Source organism: Nilaparvata lugens, chromosome 5, assembly GCF_014356525.2.
Source record: "Nilaparvata lugens isolate BPH chromosome 5, ASM1435652v1, whole genome shotgun sequence".
NCBI classification, from domain to species: Eukaryota; Metazoa; Arthropoda; class Insecta; order Hemiptera; family Delphacidae; genus Nilaparvata; species Nilaparvata lugens.
In genome coordinates, this window is record NC_052508.1 from 65,080,040 (window position 1) to 65,100,018 (window position 19,979).

The window sequence follows — 19,979 nt, forward strand, 5'->3', positions numbered from 1 at the left end:
AAATATAATGTTAAATATGATTTTTAATTATTCTTGGTCTACACATCCTTGCTTTATCATTTCTATTAATAAAATTATGAGATTCATTGATACATTCTATTGAAGAGGATAAAGCTTAAATCTCAAATTTTATTCAAGCTATTATCGACACATAGTCAGAGCAATTAAATAATTCAGGTTAGAAATTACAACACCTCCATGCTCAAATTATGATTATTCACAATTGTTATGATCTTGTTCGCATTATTTCCAACTCCAGGAAGTGTAATAATAGCTCCAACAATAATTATTATCAACTACCGGAACACAGTATCTCGTCCATTTATTTGCAACAGCCGCTTACCTACATACAATGGCGTTAATTTCTGTTGAGAATATTCCAACCAATGAAATAACATGGCAGGTGTCCGTGAAATCAGTTATGCAATTCACCCATATTATTGTTCTTTGTTTCAATTTCAATAGACTGGTTTTGCTGCAGTGTCCTTTATTTCAAATAGAAATACGGCTTACGGTACTCAACTCAGTTCTACTGCTTTTCTGATATTGAAGTTTTCTATCTATTCCACTTCATCAAATTTCGTTCATCAATAAACAGCAACCATTCAGATACTACAGTACCTAATGAAAAAAATATCAGGATAATATCATAGAGAAAAGATACCGTTATTTGTATTATTTGTCTCTGACAATAGTTTATATAGCAAATATAAATATAGCTAATATAATATAGCAAACCATACTGAAAGGTAGTTGCTACCTTTCAGATACTATAGTAATGAGAAGACATGAAATTTCAAGATGATATCTTGGAGAAAAGATACCGTTACTTGTATTATTTGTCTCTGACAATAGTGTCTATTGTTTTGTTCGCCTCATTTCTAACACCAGGAAGTCTGATAATAGCTCCAACAATAATTATTATCAACTACCGGAACACAGTATCTAGTCCATTTATTTGCAACAGCCGCTTACCAACATACAATGGCGTTAATTTCTGTTGAGAATATTCCAACCAATGAAATAACATGGCAGGTGTCCGTGAAATCAGTTATGCAATTCACCCATATTATTGTTCTTTGTTTCAATTTCAATAGACTGGTTTTGTTGCACTGTCCTTTATTTCAAATAGAAATACGGCTAAACGGTACTCAACTCAGTTCTACGCTTCTACGTACCGCTTTCCTGATTATCACATTTTTTTTCTTTCATCAATTTTTGTTCATCAACATACAGCAACCTTAATATTATTGTCTTTGTACTTGGTTACCAGTTATTCTCTGAGTAACTCAGTAATACAACCGAGTTACTCATACCATAGAGAAAAGATGACATGCTAAAGAAAGGTGGCCTTTACCATGGAATATCTTCTGATGCCATCTTTTCTCTAAGCTCATATACTCAGTAATTTTGGAGACTGCATTGTAATAGGAAAATATAACATTTCAGAGCAATACTTAATTACCTAGTTTGTTCAGGCTTGAACTGTATATCTATATTTCTATACTTTAGGGATTCTTATCATTATTCATTGTGGTAGATGAAGTGATTCTACACTCATTAACAGTCTTTGATAGTGATTGCTACAATGCTACATGATATCTCATTCTAGCCTATCATATTTCAGCCATTTAATAAATTGATTCATTCATCAATTATGATTAATTTACTACAATTGGTTCATTTTAGACACGTGCCAATGGAATCCTAAACAACTTCAGGGGCCCGTTTCCCAAAGGTACAAAGTAGGTTACAAGTCTTGTTGCCAACCATGGTTTTGGAGAACAGCTGATTACTAGCGTTTCACAAAAGCAGAATTGTAAACTTGTAGTTACAATGAATTTCTACAAGTTTACAAGTGATTTGCTTGTTACGAACAAGTGTTTCACAAAGATTTTCATTGTAGCCAACAATTTTTGTCGAAATTACTTGTTCGTAACTATGAAATTTCTACCGAAGTGGAAAGCTATGTAAAGGATTTACAAGTGATCATTGAAATGATTTTAAATATTCAATAAATATTTCTAATAATCAAAGCTACTATATAGTGAGGTCCACGTTATAATGGCAGTATTCCATTAGCAATGGTACTGCTATCCTAGTCTATCATTCAACAAAGCGGATAGCGCTATCTCTTTCTCGCTTTGCTCTGTTGCCAGATCGTCTTTTAAAAATGTAGAATTGATGATTGATTAACAAAATATTTTATCTTAATTATGAAAATTTATTATGAAGTTATTGGAAAATATAATTTCTTGCTTAATAAAATATACGGTAATTGATTATTTTTAACGAGAATGAACAGTTAATATTGAATCAATAAACCTGTATCAGCTACCGTCTATAGAAGGCATTGACAAAACAGGATTGGCACGTTGCTCTCCTACCTTTCTTCACTGCCATTATAACCTTGATCTCACTATAGTGATTGTTACATGATATCTCATTCTAGCCTATCATATTTCAGCCATCTTATAAATTCATTCATTCATCAACGATTAATATTACTATGATTGGCTAATTTCAGACACGTGCCAATGGAATCAATGGGAACACCAGTGGTTGTACCAGTGCCCATGCAGATGCACCAGGGAGGCCCAGTGCCAATGGGCATGCCCATGCCAATGGGTGGTCAGCACCATGGACCCATGCACCAACACATGATGAGCCCACAGCAGCAGCAGCAGCAGCAGATGCCCCCACATGCCCAGCACATGCCCATGCACCAAGGCCCACACCCACAGATGCACATGATGCCATCCCACCTCCACCAGCAGCCCCACATGATGGCCCCACCCCAGCAACAGCAACAGCAGTCCGCCCCACAGCCCATCTCGCTCAACCAGATCCCACTCAACATCCTTACCAGGTGAGCAAATCCTTCTATGGTTCACCTCAAACAATATGAATTTATTACTACTTGGGATGGACATGCGCAGCAGAGAAAGCATACAGCGGGAGGGATACAGAGGCGCGATGTTGCCGTTTTGAAGCGGCCAGCGTTCTCCAACTTCTAGTGACTGTTCATGTGCTCATGCTACACATGCTAAGTTTCTTGTCTAAAAGCAGTCAGACGACTGACAAATAGGCAACCGCGCTTCTACCTATGACTTTATTAATCACTGTAATTGGCTGATCTCCCACCATTTCTCTGCGCTGCATATTCATCCAAGTCTGAAGTGAATTTGTACATACTATAATGAGGGATATTAATGAGACAGATAATTATATTATTTTCACTGAGATAATAATGTTCAGCCAGATTAAACCAATAATGAATCTTGCTCAACCAGATGCCTCTGAACATTCGCACCAGATAAATAAATCCTACCATGCTTCACCTCAAACAACTTGTTACAATAGGACATGCATGATACACATCTTGTCATACATTGTTGTCATCACAGCAAAAGGCTCTCAGCAAATTTTTTTGAGGTTAAGTTATGCAACACCGATTTTTTCTTATTCATATTTTCTCTGCTGCTCTCTTTGAGGTTAAATTATTTTTCTATCATTATAACTTGTGATTTTTCAGTGGTTTATTCATTGCTATTCGTAGTTCAGTTTATGTTAGAAACCTCTTGCTGATGACAAAACATGCATGATTAACATGTGTGTTCATGAACATGCCTATCATACATGTTATACCGTTAGTGGCGAGCCTTGGGGAAAATTGGAGCAATTCAGGAATCTCAAGGAATTTGGAAGGAAGGAAACCTTCAGGAATTTCAAGATTGTAAGTTTATTATAAATAAAAATAGAAATCTAAGTACCATTTTTAAAATGGTTTAGTCACAACATGTTTCGGCTATATGATGCCAAGTTATATTTTTATTTTTATCTATATTCAAGAGTAGCCTAAAAGAAAAAAGACAATTGTATGTTTATTTTATGTTAATTAATTCGCAATAATATGTACATTTTACTATGTAACCAGGATCGCCCAGGAAAGCATGAGCGAATCAGGAAACGAGCCGATCCACATCATCGCTCGCACTGAAGAGCATGTGATTCCGATCGAGGGTCGTGCCATGCACATGAGGGGTGAACACCCCGTGGCCAGCGAAATGCACCTGAGGGGAGACCACCCCGTACCCAGCGACATGGTGCGCCCCCCACCACCGCCCTTCCAGAGGCTGCCCGTTCACGTGATGCAGCAACAAGGTCAAGGTCCCATTGCCCTAGCCGCTGCAGCCAATGAGGTTGAACAGCCAAGACCTCACTGTGAGTACTGCTAATCTAGAAAAAAAATGTTCTTGCACAGAAAAAAGGAGGAACTTTGTTCTTCCTCAGTGCTTCTAGGAAGCTCTAATGTATGAAGGCTTCTTATAATATTATACACTGGAATAACACATTGGAAGCGTGTGATGCACTAGCAAAAGACTTGGATGAACCATAGATTTTCTCAGGATTTCATCACCCAGTTGCTCTTTAAGCAGGCTTAGGGCTGTAATTCATGAACGATTCTTAAAAGCTCTCTCAGCCAACGCGTCAGTTGCATATAGCAGCCAAACAGAACGACTCTACTATAGCTACCGTATTAAAATCTTTGTGATTGGTTAAGGTTGTGCAAAGGCTGAAAATAAACTTTCCACTGGTGATATTTTTCAAAGTTTTTCGATTTTTATATCATCAAGCTATCAAAATGAAAAAGTTTTCTCAGGAAAACATTTTTTTATGATTACTTTTTGAGATATGAGCGCCTAAAGTTTGAATTTTTGGGACAGAATATTCCAAATTCGGTAAGAGATAAGAGGATGAGATTCAGAGGATGCATTCTTCATGGTAATTTTGATTAAATAAAACAAAAATTTCTGAAAATATCGATTTCTGAGAAAGTTATTCAATTTACTAAAAATTACTTTTAGTTATTTTTGTTCATTTTTGGGTAATTGAATAACTTTCTCTAAAATTGATATTTTCAAAAGATTTTTGTTTTATTCAGTCAACGATACCGTGAAGAATTTATCATCTGTATCGCATGGATCAGACTCTTATCGAATTTGAAATGTTCTGTCCCAAAAATTTAAACTTTAGGCGCTCATATCTCAAAAAGTAATGATCGGAAAAAAATGTTTTCCTGAGAAACCTTTTTCATTTTGATAGCTTCATGATATACAAATCAAAAATCTTTGAAAATATCACCAGTAGAAAGTTTATTTTTAGCCTTTGCTCAGCCTTAACGAAGCATGCTTGTCCAAGTATGTTCTCAAGAATCGTCCATAAACACGGCCCTAAATCTCTATATCTATCAATCTAAGGTGGTGATAGTTACAATCTGCGTTTTCTTCATATAGGCTATTTATTCTTTTTATTCAATACTGTAGTAGTTATAGTAATGCTGGTGAAGGAACAATAAGTTTATGAAATTGGTAATGGAGGTGGAGGAAGTTGTAAAGTTTGTAAAAACATGGCAACACACTAGCAGTGCTTTCAAATTAAAACAAAATATTGCCTTCTTGATCAACTCATACTTTTCTTGTAGTAATGTTTTACAAAAATGGTGGAAGAGATAACTTAGGCTTAGCACACATCTATGCTATAATAGGTTTCTTACTGACTGTTATCTAAATATCAACAATATTTCACTTGCAAACAATAATAATTCAACAGACTTAACATATCTCACTGCTTTATAAATGCTACGAGAATGGAAAAATATCAAAAGCATGTAGGAAATTCACTATTCCCTATTGAAAATGATGATTTTTCAAGATTGAAATCTTCTATTTGTTTGAAAATAATATGAAGCATGATCCTTCTCTGTATAACTAATTTATATCAAATTAACATATTTTTCTGTTTTATTTGTCTGCATGTTTTGCCTAACCACTTGTTTGTCTATCTATCCAGCACCTTCTGAAGTCTTCGACGAACTCGACGATCTATTGCAGCCGGTGAAACGAGTGTCAATTGCTCGATTCTTCTTCAACACTCCAGACCAAACATTCATGGAACCAAGTGACCTAACTAGAGGACTCACTTCAATTTTCGACTCTCTACCCGATTTCCCATTCAAATTCAATTTCAAAATTACTGGTCTTCCATTTTTCAACGTAAACAACAATGATGATATGGAGGTTTTCGAAAAAGCTAATCAATTTGTCGACAAAACTGATTCAATGCCATTCAATCTGGAAGATTTCCTTATGAATGGTTTCGATGATATCAACGAGGTCATATTTGAAAATGGATCGGACGCTGACGATTTTGATGACAACTGTCTACAAAAGGGAGGAAAGCATTGTGATGACTAAGGAAAAATATCTAGGTACAGTTACAAGAAAATCATGAACTTGTAAGTCTTTTCTACTGTTTAAATAATTGTGTTTGAACCTTCAACTCCGCAATTATGTTGAGTTGTTGACGGTTTCAACACATAGATCATACTTAATACATGTTTGTAATTTGAAAATGTACCAACATTCAAAGAATGAAGAATAGGCTGTTGCTGGTAGCTACATATGGAACCTACATTGGATGTTTTCATTTAATATCAATATCTCAGTTTGCATCTTGTTAAACAGAACCTTTCATTCATGTATTGTGATCAACTTTTTGACTTTGTCTCTTGGTGATGAGCATAATATTATATAATGATGATTACTATTTCTTGTCAATTAATATTGGAAAACTGCACTTGTACAAACTGGTGACGGTTCTGTATCACGGAGCATGCTTGCATCAATCAACAGTGATTTTTTTTATGTACTTATTGGTGATGGATGATAACATATCCTTATAATAGCCTAATCCTATCCTATATCATATCCTTGAAACATGATTACGAGATGAAACAATCTATTTTCAAGTTACAATCAAACAAAAAAAAGCAAATTGATGTAAAATTGTAGTTTTTTCTAAGTGTGATGCCCATATAACTCGTATGCATATTCTCAAATATAATTTTCTGCCCACATAACTGCTATGCATATTCTTAAAATGTGGACAAATATGTTTCAAAAATCAACTCACATAACTCTTATATGCATATTCTTAAATGTGATGCCAACATAACTCCCATGCATATTCTCAAAATGTACGCAAATTTGTTTTAAAATAATAATAATACATGGTTCACTAATATGCTCCAAAAGATTCAAATTTAAGATAATGAATTCACGTTAGTAACATCAGTATATGTAATCAACATTTGATAGAATAATAGTTATTTGTGCAACTAGTGCGCAAAGTGACAGTTTGCTGCACCGAAAGAAACGTTTACTTGAATGCTTAAAGAATGGCTTCTTGAGTGCAGCAGAGGAACTTTGCGCACGTATTTCACATTAAATTTTTCCTACAGTTACCATTGAATATGAAAAGTGGGTAATTATGGGTAAAATTGCCTGAAATGCATCAAATGTTTTTCTGTGTAATTTTATTATTAATAAAAACCTTAATTTATTGTCAAATTGAATAATGTAGTAGTGTTTGAATGAAGGGGCGGCTGTCACTCATGTCGCTGTCCTCGGTGTCCTTAATATTATTATAACGTGCACCACAGTCACAGTTGCCAACTTCATTTTTATTTTGCTGCACTGGTGCTCCATATAACCTACTAACTATTTTGCGTTGCCATGTTGCAAATCTGGAGTGCAGAAAAAAATTTTCCCGCACTAGAGTGATTCATTGCGTTCTGTAATCAGTGCAGCAATGGCCACTTTTCAACGTAACTGTAGGAAAATTTTATTTTATAAAATCTTTATAGAACGCAAAGAATCACTTTTCCGCTCTAGTGCGGGAAAAATTTTTCTGCACTCCAGATTTGCAACATGGCAACGCAAAATACTTAGTAGGCTATATGGAGCAATAGTGCAGCAAAATCAAAATGAAGTTGGTAACAGTGACTGGGCTGCTATAGTGAGCAGAGGTGCAACGAAGCACAACGCGCTAATTATTAAGTACCTATATATTATAACCAAGGACAACGAGGACTTTAGGATTTTAGGATTAAGGTTTTTATCAATAATAAAATTACACAGAAAAACATTTGATGGATTTCAGGCAATTTTACCCATAATTACCCACTTTTCATATTCAATGGTAACTGTAGGAAAAACTTAATGTGAAATACGTGCGCAAAGTTCCTCTGCTGCACTCAAGAAACCATTCCGCCCTCGCCTTTCTTTCGGTGCAGCAAACTGTCACTTTGCGCACTAGTTGCACATATAACTATTAGAATTTATGGAATGTTAGTTTATTCAATTTTTGCAATATTCTGAAAACATTTGTCTCTTTTTTCAGTTGTTCAACCACGTTCGATCCGAAGTGTGGACAGTGTGTTCCACAAGCGCGAGAAGAGAGTTCGAAGATGTGCCTGTGATTGTTCCTGCTAAAGGAAAAAATGACCACATTAATTTTAATACCCTAAATTTAAGCTTCTTGATACATAAAAGTTATTAAGCATTGCTTTGAAACTTTTAAATGATTGAAAATACTGTTTTTAGATGAAAATGTAAAAGATTAATCTAAATTTGAAGGAAAATGTTCACTTTTTGGAAAAAATATTGTAAACTGTTCTTTATTTAGGACTCTGAAAGATTATTCTAAATTTGAAGAAAAATGTTCACTTTTTGGAAAAAAAATATTGTAAACTGTTCTAGGCTATTTATTCTTCTTTTGTAGCCTTCACAAACTAATTAAGTTCTAGTTTTATCATCTTATAACTTCTGAGTTAACACTTATTCTTGCAACTATTCTCAATCATAATTCTATTTAGGAAAATCTACTTTGGATAATGAAGAATAGTTTCCAGTTTTACTTTGTTGCTTGAAAATACTGTTTTTAGATGAAAATGTAAAAGATTAATCTAAATTTAAAGGAGAATGTTCACGTTACAGAAAAAATATTGTAAACTGTTCTTTATGTAGGACTCTGAAAGATTATTCCAAATTTGAAGAAAAATGTTCACTTTTTGGAAAAAAAATATTGTAAACTGTTCTAGGCTATTTATTCTTATTTTGTAGCCTCCACAAACTTATTAAGTTTTAGTTTTATTATCTTATAACTTCTGAGTTAACACTTATTCTTGCAAATACTCTCAATCATAATTCTATTTAGGAAAATCTACTTTGAATAATGAAGAATAGTTTCCAGTTTTACTTTGCTGCAAACAGATTAGAGATGCAATATACTTATGTTGGTATGTTCCCTGTTATAAGAATCAAACTTTTGTACATTTAGCCTTGTAACAAAAACAGAAAAGATATTTTTGTAGATGTAAATAAAAAATGATTGTGTTAACCGAAAACATTCGGGATTGATGGAATTCAAATAAAATTTTATTGATCCAATGTATTTTTTCTTTAGTAGAATAATAACACCACAAATTTCATGATTACATTTGAATAAAGATTTTACTCTACCTCAATGATTCTCACCTACTCTGATGGGACAAGGGGATTGTATGTTATCAGGGTGGGTGATGATACATCAGTGGGGAGTAGGGATGTCAATCCCGGGACTGATTTCCAATCCCGGTATTTCGGGATTATCCAATATCAATCCCGGGATCCCGGGACTGATCCCGGGATTGGCAAAAATCAGTTTGATGCATTTTTTAACCAATCGTTCCTCCCAATTAGATGTTCAGTAACAGTGTGTGGAGATGAAAAAGGGCCCATTAAAGAGGGAGAGGCTATTATTAAAATGAAAAAAAAAACTGGGGAATAATATTAAAATTGAACATTCTATTTCTATAAATGTTTTCAAGATTAGGAGTAACTGTTTAATTTTATGTCCTACCTTAAAATTGCTGTATCCTAGATGATAGTTAGAACTGAGGAAAGCAAGATAACTCATCAGAGTCTTTTTTATGTAGAACAAAAGCATTTCTATCCTTCATCAGGACGGGATAGAGTTCACACTTTAATTACGTCAAATACTGTAAAGTGAATTAATAACACTTGAATTAATAATAAAATAGAATACTTTTTGTAAACCGTAACGCCATACCGACCAAACAATGCGAAAGCTGAACCACTACACTACTAAATGAAATTTCGTAGAACCAACTATAATATTTACTCCAACTAGATATTCTACTAATGATAGAGAAAGAGGAGAGAAGAGGAATAATTAGACAGAGAGTGAATCGTTAGTGCTTTCTGATTTATGAAGTCTTTTCGAAGTTCGGATTGCATTTCAAGGAAATGCCAGCAGCACTATTGCAAATATTGCGCCGTCTAGACTGGTAATAAATTGTGGTGCTGTGTAGACAGAAACAAGTGTAGAGACATAAAAACCGATCAACAACCATTCTGCCATTTATGCGAACTGATAATGCGAATTCTATAAATCCAGTAAAGAGTATAGTATACAATCGATATTATATATATGCAACTGTAGGCTGTGCCTGTAGAATAAATTAGTCAAATACTTGGAACAATAAATTAGTTATAAAAACTCATATTCATCACCGTAAATGAATTCAATATTGAATTGTTTTTTGGAAAAATATGATTCACAATTTCAGGTTTACAATCCCGAAAATCCCGGGATTGATGCTGAAAAATCCCGGGATTGTTAGGTATCAAAAATGGACAGGGATCGTGAGTGCCATTTCGCTTTTATATATATATACGAGAGATGTTTGGATGTATACGAGAGATGTCGTAGATGTTTGGATGTTTAGAAGTTTATATGTTTGTATTGCACCAGATCTCGAAAACGGCTCTAACGATTCTCAGAACATAGTAGGTTTATAATATAAAGATTCGATTGCACTAGGTCTCATCCCTGGGAAAACTCGCTGAAGGACATTAAAAGGATAACTATTATTCATCCTTGGAAAAACAGCTGATAATAATTATTTTGTCGTCTGTTGGTGATGGAAGTGAGTGAGTGAGTTCATGTGTGTGTGACTGTGTCAAAATTATGACTCAGCTGTTGAACTTTTGTAATCATTCAATCAGGTACTTAGTGCCGGTTGCAAAAAAGCCGGGTTATTTTCAATCCTGATTAATTCCAGTAGATCCATCTTTTTGAAATGGTCTTCTCTGATTTGGTTCACGTGAAGTTAATCAGGTTAAAATTTAACCGGCTTTCGTGCAACTTGGCCTTTGTGAGAGAAATTTTTGCATTCCTCTGGGAATTTATCTCAATTTAGTGTGATTAGATAGAGCATCTCTGTATGAATGTTATAAATGTTTTTATAATTTCTTTTTTTGGAATAAATTTTTTATGATTTTGTATTCCAGAGCGAAGCTCGGTCCCCGATATTAGATTCTTTATTTACTGAGGAAGGTTACAGGCCTATTTTCAAATCTTCAAGATTTCATCACTTTTAGTTTGTAGTTTGTCTTGTTTTTATTCGACCCTTGCGGAGCACGGGTTACATGCCAGTTTAGAATAAGGGCCCATTTCCGAGCTAAAGATTAAGCTAAGCTCTAGCTAATCTTAGCCAACATAGCAAATATCACGATATGATCATTTTAATTACAAGAATTATGATCATTTTTATCGTTTGCAGAATACCAAGTAGACTACTCTAACGTCGTGAATGATTAAACTCGGAGTGAAAAAGTTTTATCGATGAAAGATAAAGATTCATTTCCAGATAATGAATCTGCATTTCTCTTCAAAAATTTAATTTCTTTTCACTTGTTCAAGGCTAGACACGTAGAGGATAGGAAATTTATGAATGACGCATCATCACGTCTCAACTACTCAACTGATTAACTTGAAATTTTGCATACATAAATATTTAGGCCCACGTTATAATGGCAGTGGAGAAAGATAGGAGAAACCCGTTACCGATCCTCTGTTTTGTCAATGCCTTCTATAGACGTACGGGATAGGAAATTCACGAACGACGCATCATCACGTCTCAACTACTCAACTGATTAACTTCACATTTTGCATATATATAGTGAGGTTCACGTTATAATGGCAGTGGAGAAAGATAGGAGAAACCTGTTGCCGATCCTCTGTTTCGTCAACGCTTTCTATAGAAGGTAGCAGATACAGGTCTATTAATGTAATATTAATAACTGTTCTTTCTCATTTAAAACAATCTATTATATTTTATTAAACAATAGTTTCATAATGAATTTTCATAATTAAAATTTTGTTAATTGATAATTATCAACTCTACATTGTTAAAAGACGATCTGGCAACAGAGCAAAGCGAGAAGCACTCTATGCGCTTTGTTAGATGATAGATAAGGATAATCAAACACTGCCATTATAACGTGGACCTCACTACATATCCTATACTATTAAACGAGCAACATCTGTTTATAATGTTTATATGCTTAGATGTTTGGATTTTTAGATGTTTATATGTTTGTATTTCACCGGAATACGCCTCTAAAGGGTCAACTGAACATACCTACCAAATTTGAACGTTTTTGGTCCGGTAGATTTTTAGTTCTGCGAGTGAGTGAGTCAGTCAATCAGTCAGTGAGTGAGTGAGTGCCATTTCGCTTTTATATATATATACGAGAGATGTTTGGATGTATACGAGAGATGTCGTAGATGTTTGGATGTTTAGAAGTTTATATGTTTGTATTGCACCAGATCTCGAAAACGGCTCTAACGATTCTCAGAACATAGTAGGTTTATAATATAAAGATTCGATTGCACTAGGTCTCATCCCTGGGAAAACTCGCTGAAGGACATTAAAAGGATAACTATTATTCATCCTTGGAAAAACAGCTGATAATAATTATTTTGTCGTCTGTTGGTGATGGAAGTGAGTGAGTGAGTTCATGTGTGTGTGACTGTGTCAAAATTATGACTCAGCTGTTGAACTTTTGTAATCATTCAATCAGGTACTTAGTGCCGGTTGCAAAAAAGCCGGGTTATTTTCAATCCTGATTAATTCCAGTAGATCCATCTTTTTGAAATGGTCTTCTCTGATTTGGTTCACGTGAAGTTAATCAGGTTAAAATTTAACCGGCTTTCGTGCAACTTGGCCTTTGTGAGAGAAATTTTTGCATTCCTCTGGGAATTTATCTCAATTTAGTGTGATTAGATAGAGCATCTCTGTATGAATGTTATATTAATAACTGTTCTTTCTCATTTAAAACAATCTATTATATTTTATTAAACAATAGTTTCATAATGAATTTTCATAATTAAAATTTTGTTAATTGATAATTATCAACTCTACATTGTTAAAAGACGATCTGGCAACAGAGCAAAGCGAGAAGCACTCTATGCGCTTTGTTAGATGATAGATAAGGATAATCAAACACTGCCATTATAACGTGGACCTCACTACATAACCTACCCGGGCTGATTCTTGATTAACTGAGATCTTGATGCAGTGAATGTCACTTCTTGTAAATATAACTTTGTAACGTAAATATCACTTTTTAAAGTAAATAATCACCCTATGTAAAAAAAAGTTTCTTGACAAGACAATCTCTATTTAAGGCTGTGCAAAGGCTGAAAATAAACTTTCTACTGGTGATATTTTTCAAGGTTTTTTGATTTGAATATCATGAAGCCATCAAAATAAAAGAGTTTTCTCAGGAAAACATTTTTTTTCTGATTAGTAGGCCTCTTTTTTGAGATATGGGTGCTCAAAGTTTAAGTTTTTGGGACCAAACATTTCAAATTCGGTAAGAGATGAATCCATGAGATTCAGAGCATAAATTCTTCATGGTATTTTTGATTGAGTGAAACAAAAGTTTCCTAAAATATAAATTTTTGAGAAAGTTATTCAATTAACTAAAAATGACTGAAAATAACTTTTTTTTGGTAAATTGAATAACTTACTCAAAAATAGATTTTTTCAAAATTTTTTTGTTTTACTCAATCAAAAATACCATGAATATCATAGATTTATCTCTTACCGAATTAGATATTATGTTCTGTCCCAAAAATTTAAACTTTAGGCGCTCATATCTCAAAAAGTAACGTTCGGGAAAGAATGTTCTTCTGAGAAAATTTTGATGGCTTGATGATATACAAATTGAAAAACATTGAGAAATATCACCAGTAGAAAGTTTTTTTTTAGCCTTTGCACAGCCTCAAAAGCCAAAAAAATCTGCTGCGGCCCACTCACACAACTTTCCTTGTCGTTATGAAAATTGATCACCTGACGCTAGTGTACCTGACGTTAGGTAATAGGGCAAGGAAAGTAAAAAATTTTTTTCAAAACTGACCTGAGCTATCAGTCCTTTTCTCTCTGCCTTCTTTATCTCGCATTTTGCCTCCTCCTCCTTCAACGGAGGTTTTCTCCTCTCCTTCACAGATGTGATCGCCACAGCTGATAGATCGATTTTCCTTTCAATCGAATTCTCCTCTCCTTCGTCACCCTCTTCTTCGTCTCGTATCTCCTCCTGGCTTACGAATGGCTGAGACTGCTCTATCCTGGGAAAAGAGAAATAAAATTAGATAAAAAATTCAATTTTGTCAATATTTTTGTAAGAATATTATATCAAAAAAACGGGAAGAATGTCTCCTTTCTATAGGTTATTTATGGTGAGGTCCACGTTATAATGGCATTGAAGAAAGATAGGAGAACAACGTTGCTGATCCTCTGTCTTGTCAATGACTTCTATAGACGGTAGCTGATGCAGGTTTATTGATGTAATATTAATTGTTCATCCTCGTTTAAAATAATCAAATTTATTTTATTATGAATTATATTATTAAATACAACATAATTAAGATGGAATGTTTTGAAAATTAATTATCAATTTTACATTGTTAAAAGAAGATTTGGCAACCGAGCAAAGTGAGGAAGAGATAGTGCTTTCCGCTTTGTTGAATGATTGACAAGGATGTCGATACCATTGCTAATCAAACACTGCATTTATAACGTGGAACTCATTTTGGAAGAAAATTACAATTTTGTCAATATTTTTGTAAGAATAACCTATCAAAATAATGGGGTGAATTTCATTTTTCTATTGGAGTCTGGATCATTTTTATCCGACCTATAGTTATTTTTTAATTGATGATTATGTTCGTCAATGTCGGGACATTTTGAGCAGGAAACATCACATTTTTGACATGCTGGAAACTATAATTAGATAAAAATTACCATTTTGACAATATTTTTGTATCAAATTAGCAGGGAGAATGTCTACTTTCTATCGGAGTCTGGATCATCTTTATCCGACCTAAAGTTATTTTTTAATTGATCATTATGTTCGTCAATATTGGGATATTTCGAGCAGAAAATATGGAATTTTCGACAATCTGGAAACTTGCAAGAAAGTTTCTCAGAAATAATTGAAATAAATTTCAACTGAGATTAAAATTAATAACTTTAATCTCTTTTAAGATTAATAACTCGATCAATTTGAATTATGTTTCTCAAAAATAATTGAAATTCATTTTGCAATTATTGTCAAACGTACTCGAAAGACCATATTTTGGCCTTTCAGGAGTTTCAAAGTCAAGGATAGCGGCTGAATGGTGTGCCACCATTTGCTATCAATAGCTGGGACCAACAAAACCAAAATACAGAACGCTTGAAAGTTCAGTGACTGCAAGCCAGATGATTATAAATATTGAAAACTAGCACGTAACCCGTGCTCCGCAAGGGTTTGATAGAAACTTGACAAACTGAAAACTTGACCTACTGAAACCTTGAATAATTCAAAATAGGCCTATAATCATCATACCAATATCCTTGGTAAATTAAGAATCTATATGCAAAATTTCAAGTTCTCCTACCTTTTAGGGCCGGTTTCCGAGCTCGGGATTTGGTTAAGTTCTAGACTTTAAACAGCTGGAGTCAGAAAATTGGCTTTCCGAAACAGGGCGTAGTCGCAGTTCACGTTTGAATTAAATTTCGAAAAACTAGAAAATTGGACACAAACTAAAGAGAAAAGAGTGTTAAGTTTCAGTTATTTTGAATTATTTAAGAATGTTTCATTTTACTATTAAAGTTTTACAAAATTTAATAGTAATAATAATAGTGGAAACAAGATGGATAACCAACAACAAATGTTTCATTTCTTCAAGGAAAAACATTTCCAATTATAGAAATGAGAAAATAACGATTATAATAAAAACTACGACCACGGCGCGTTTCAGAGCCAATTTTCTGACTCCAGATGTTTAAAGTTCTGAACTTAGCTTAATCCCGAGCAAAAACCGACACTTAGTATACAATTTAGTATACCATGCAGCCGCTCTACCAACTTTAAAATTCATTGGAGACCAAAATACGATCTTTCGGCGACTTTTGACAATCGGACAGAAAATTTCAATTTTTTCTAAGAAACTTTCTCGTTTCACCACTCACTTATTTCTTGTAAAAGTTACCTTTATGTCGAAAATTTAACGTTTTCTGCTCGACATTGACGAACATAATCTCTATATTTATATAAAAATGTGTGTTAGTTTGTTCGCTTGTTTGTTCCCTATAAACTCGAAAACTACTTGACTGAACGGCATGAAACTTTGGGAATATGTTGTGTAAATATTGGGGATGGTTTCTGACCAGAAATTTTAATAGGGGGGCTAATAATAATCATATATTAATCCATCTTACAGACCATGTTTTCGAAATTGTTGGTCGAGCAGCTAACGTGGAACGGGAAGATCATCATGATTCAAGATCATGTTGTGATAATATGATTTAGCATATGAACTTACCAGCTGTAATAAACACGTCACTCTGTGATAAAATTGTTTACTGGTATTAAAACGGCAGTTTTAAGCACATAGGAGGTCCGTATTGAGATGTAAATAAAAATATTGATTGTCAGATATATTTCATGATACAGCAAATAAAGTCAAGTGTGACATGAGATACATTGACTTTTGGCGATACGAAGTTCGCCGGGTAAGCTTGTCATCAATAGAATTTCTATGGGTTGGATAAAAATGATTCAGATAAGAAATTTTGAGCTACTCACCCAGAATAACCATCAAAAAACACTCCATTTTGAATAAATAAATAAAAGTTTTGTATATCCAGAGAGCTCCATTCTAGTACACTGCTCAACTACGTCTGAGACCAATAAATAAAAAGTTCAATCAGGAGTAAAATTTTATTTAAATTTACGCATAACCACTTTCAACTAGTGATCCATCTTCGAAAAGAACAATAGATGTAACCAAGCACAAAGTGACAGTGAATGAGAGAGAGAGAGAGAGAGAGTGTGAGAGAGAGAGAAAGAGAGAAAGAGAGAGAGGGTGAGTGGGAGAGAGAGAGAGGGAGGACGCTCTGTTTTAGCGCATCTTGAAATAGAACTAGAATATACTAAAAAAAATAAAAATTAAAAGTTAACATTCTAGATGATCTAGACTGAGAATGATTAATTATCTCCAAATTATTGTGCTTGTTTCACTAAATTTATTCATGGATGGATAATTAGCTTTACAAAATATACCAAAGAAAATTAACGTAATTAGGTACTTGTTAATCAACTTTAAAATCTATGTCTCCCATTCTCAGGAAGACAAAACTCTAAAGCTGGATTCGAACAGTGAACAGTGAAACTGGTAGTTCTGTGAACAGTAGACCTCACGCAGTTTTCTCATCCACAAGTATCTGATGTCACCTGTTCTAGTTGATTTCAGTTGAATCATAATTTACTCTTTAAAACTGTTATTTGTTTTCTCCTAGATCAAAAACTCGCCTATGTTAATAAACTCAGTTCACGTTTGAATTTCTATCCCATACGATGATTTATCCAGTTCGTGATAATCTTTCAATCTGATAAAAATATTTCTCAACTATATTAAAATTAATTTTATCCAATCAAGAATATTTTAGATTATCCGGCATTATTCAGTTCATTTAATCATTTTATTTTTATTTTCAATCACATATTAAATTTGTTTTTCAAATGTGAGAATATTGATACTGATGGGCACGCATCATAAAAAATATTGAAACCCCACCTTATAGAAATAGACACGGCCAGACATCTGTTTACTGCATGCAATGAATAATCCACTTGTCAGCTGATTGATTATGAATAATTCTATAGTCTGATTGATCCTATCTTCAAAGTAGATGATATCCTATTATATTAAGCGAGCAATTTCTGTATATCTGTTTATATTTTTATATCTGGTTATCTGAACATTTTTTGACCGAGAGAAGTAAGGTCTAAGATTCAAGTCGACGGTTTGGAATTTCTCTTAATGTTTAAATGTTTATATGTTGTGCATTTACGGCGAAACGCGGTAATAGATTTTCATGAAATTTGATAGGTATGTTCCTTCATAAATTGCGCGTCGACGTATATACAAGGTTTTTTGGAAAATTCGCATTTCAAGGATAATATAAAAGGAAAAAGGAGCCTCCTTCATACGCCAATATTGGAGTAAAAATCAGACTATAGAATTATTCATCAAAAATCAGCTGTCTAGTGGACTATACTACCCGTTCAATAACATCGAACATCTTGAAAATGTATCTTTCAATCAACGTTGTAGATGTAGACAGTTGCAGCCAGACCTGATAACAACGCTCACACTCACATTCCGGGACGACACGTCACGGTACGATAGGACAGAAAGCTCTATGTTTATGTAGGATTTTTTCTAGATATTTTAAATTATCTATTAATTTTTGAGAAAACAAAACAACAGGTCAACGTAACTTACTGAGCGCGAGGTCTACTGTTCACAGAACTACTAGTATATCTGGTTATTTATGTTCAACGGATCTCGAAAACGGCTCTAACGATTTTCACGAAACTTGGAACATAGTATCTTTATGGTATGAATATTGGATTGCACTAGTTCTCATCCTTGGGAAAACTCGTTGAACGACATTAAAAGGATAATTCATCCTTGGCTGAAACAGCTGAGACTTTCGTCGTCTGTGGATAGTAGAAAGTGAGCGAGTGATTCTGTGGAAAATCAAAATATCGCATTCCCGAAATACATAAGCTGACGTATAGGCAGCTGTAAAATATAAACACGATCATTTAAATAATTGTGTTTTGTTTATCAATAAATAAAAATGACGAGCGAAGCTCGGTGCCCCGATATTCAAATCTTATGAGAAAAATCTACTAAGAAACGTTTTTGGTAGTATTTAACACACAAGTAGAATATTGATGAAAATATCACCAACCAATAATGTACTGAGAAAAATATACTAAAAAACTGCTAGAAAAAACACTAGAGAAACGTGGAAACACAAATTTGTATACCCTAAAAACTCTAAACACTAATTACACGTTATAAAAATAACTTTAAATAAATTGGAAGTTGCATTTGTTCTGATGCTAATTAATGAATTATTTTTTTTAAACGGAAATCGCAATTTAATAATGCTGTAAATCACCCCGAAGACTTCTGCTTCTGCAAATATTGACAACAGGGTAAACAGCTAAATGGAAATTTGATGAGTGCTACTATAGTTAGGTCCACGTTATAATGACAGTATTTGATAAACTTTGATGTTGCTATCCTTGTCTATCGTTCGACAAAGCAGGTAGTACTATCCTTTTCCAGCTCCACAAAGAAGCCAAATCTGTTTTTGACGATGTAGAAATATAATTAATTAAGGCAGATAGTATCTTTCTCCACTGCTATTATAACGTGGACCTCACTATATACAAAAACTATTCGTCAGCCCGGGAAAATAATCGAAAAAATCAAATAAATAATCAAATTCTTGGGCTGACAAATAATTTTTGTATAGTAGCACTCATCAAATTTCCATCTAGCTGTTTACCCTGTTGTCAATATGTGCAGTAGCAGAAGTCTTCGGGATGATTTACAGAATTTAATTGGGATTTTCATTTAGTAATAATTAAAATAACTTTAACAGTTATAACTTTCAACAGTACGTTTTAAAAATAACACTGATCAAATCTACTGATGGAAAATATACTAGAAAACCACTAGAGCAAAAATAATAGAACCACAGAAACACAAAATTTTGTGTACCCTAGAATAAAAGCAATAAAACCACTGTGACGGAAAATTTTTAAACCCTAAAAATATTCCCTGAAACCCTGGAACTTTCAACACTAATTTTATCAGTACGGTATAAAAATAACACCATCCAAATCTACCGAGAAAAAGAAGAAGCTAAAGGAAGA

At 33.8% G+C, this 19,979-nt stretch overlaps 2 protein-coding genes across 6 annotated transcripts in view; one reads left to right on the top strand and one right to left on the bottom strand.

Annotated features, from left to right (window-relative positions):
• Positions 1-9,293, top strand: part of LOC111046273 (SWI/SNF chromatin-remodeling complex subunit SNF5) — a 62,215-nt gene extending 52,922 nt beyond the window's left edge. The window contains exons 5-8 of one of the 2 annotated variants that reach the window (XM_022331783.2): positions 2,528-2,869; positions 3,938-4,224; positions 5,854-6,271; positions 8,245-9,285. In XM_022331783.2, the coding sequence (XP_022187475.2) occupies positions 2,528-2,869; positions 3,938-4,224; positions 5,854-6,257 (1,033 nt within the window). In that variant the 3' untranslated portion in view covers positions 6,258-6,271; positions 8,245-9,285. Of the gene's footprint in view, positions 1-2,527; positions 2,870-3,937; positions 4,225-5,853; positions 6,272-8,244 lie in introns of both variants that reach the window. The other variant, XM_022331784.2, reaches the window with a different exon arrangement.
• A 127-nt stretch (positions 9,294-9,420) lies between these two features.
• LOC111048994 overlaps positions 9,421-19,979 on the bottom strand; it is a 29,029-nt gene continuing 18,470 nt past the window's right edge. For 2 of the 4 annotated variants that reach the window (XR_005571424.1, XM_039429045.1), the window contains exons 2-3: positions 14,115-14,322; positions 9,421-9,883 (exon numbers count right to left, since the gene is read on the bottom strand). Coding sequence is in view for 1 of the 4 variants with exons in the window: in XM_039429045.1 (XP_039284979.1) it covers positions 9,872-9,883; positions 14,115-14,322 (220 nt within the window). In the remaining 3 variants the exon portion in view is untranslated. Of the gene's footprint in view, positions 9,884-14,114; positions 14,323-19,979 lie in introns of those variants that run through there. The other 2 variants (XR_005571423.1, XR_005571425.1) reach the window with 2 other exon arrangements.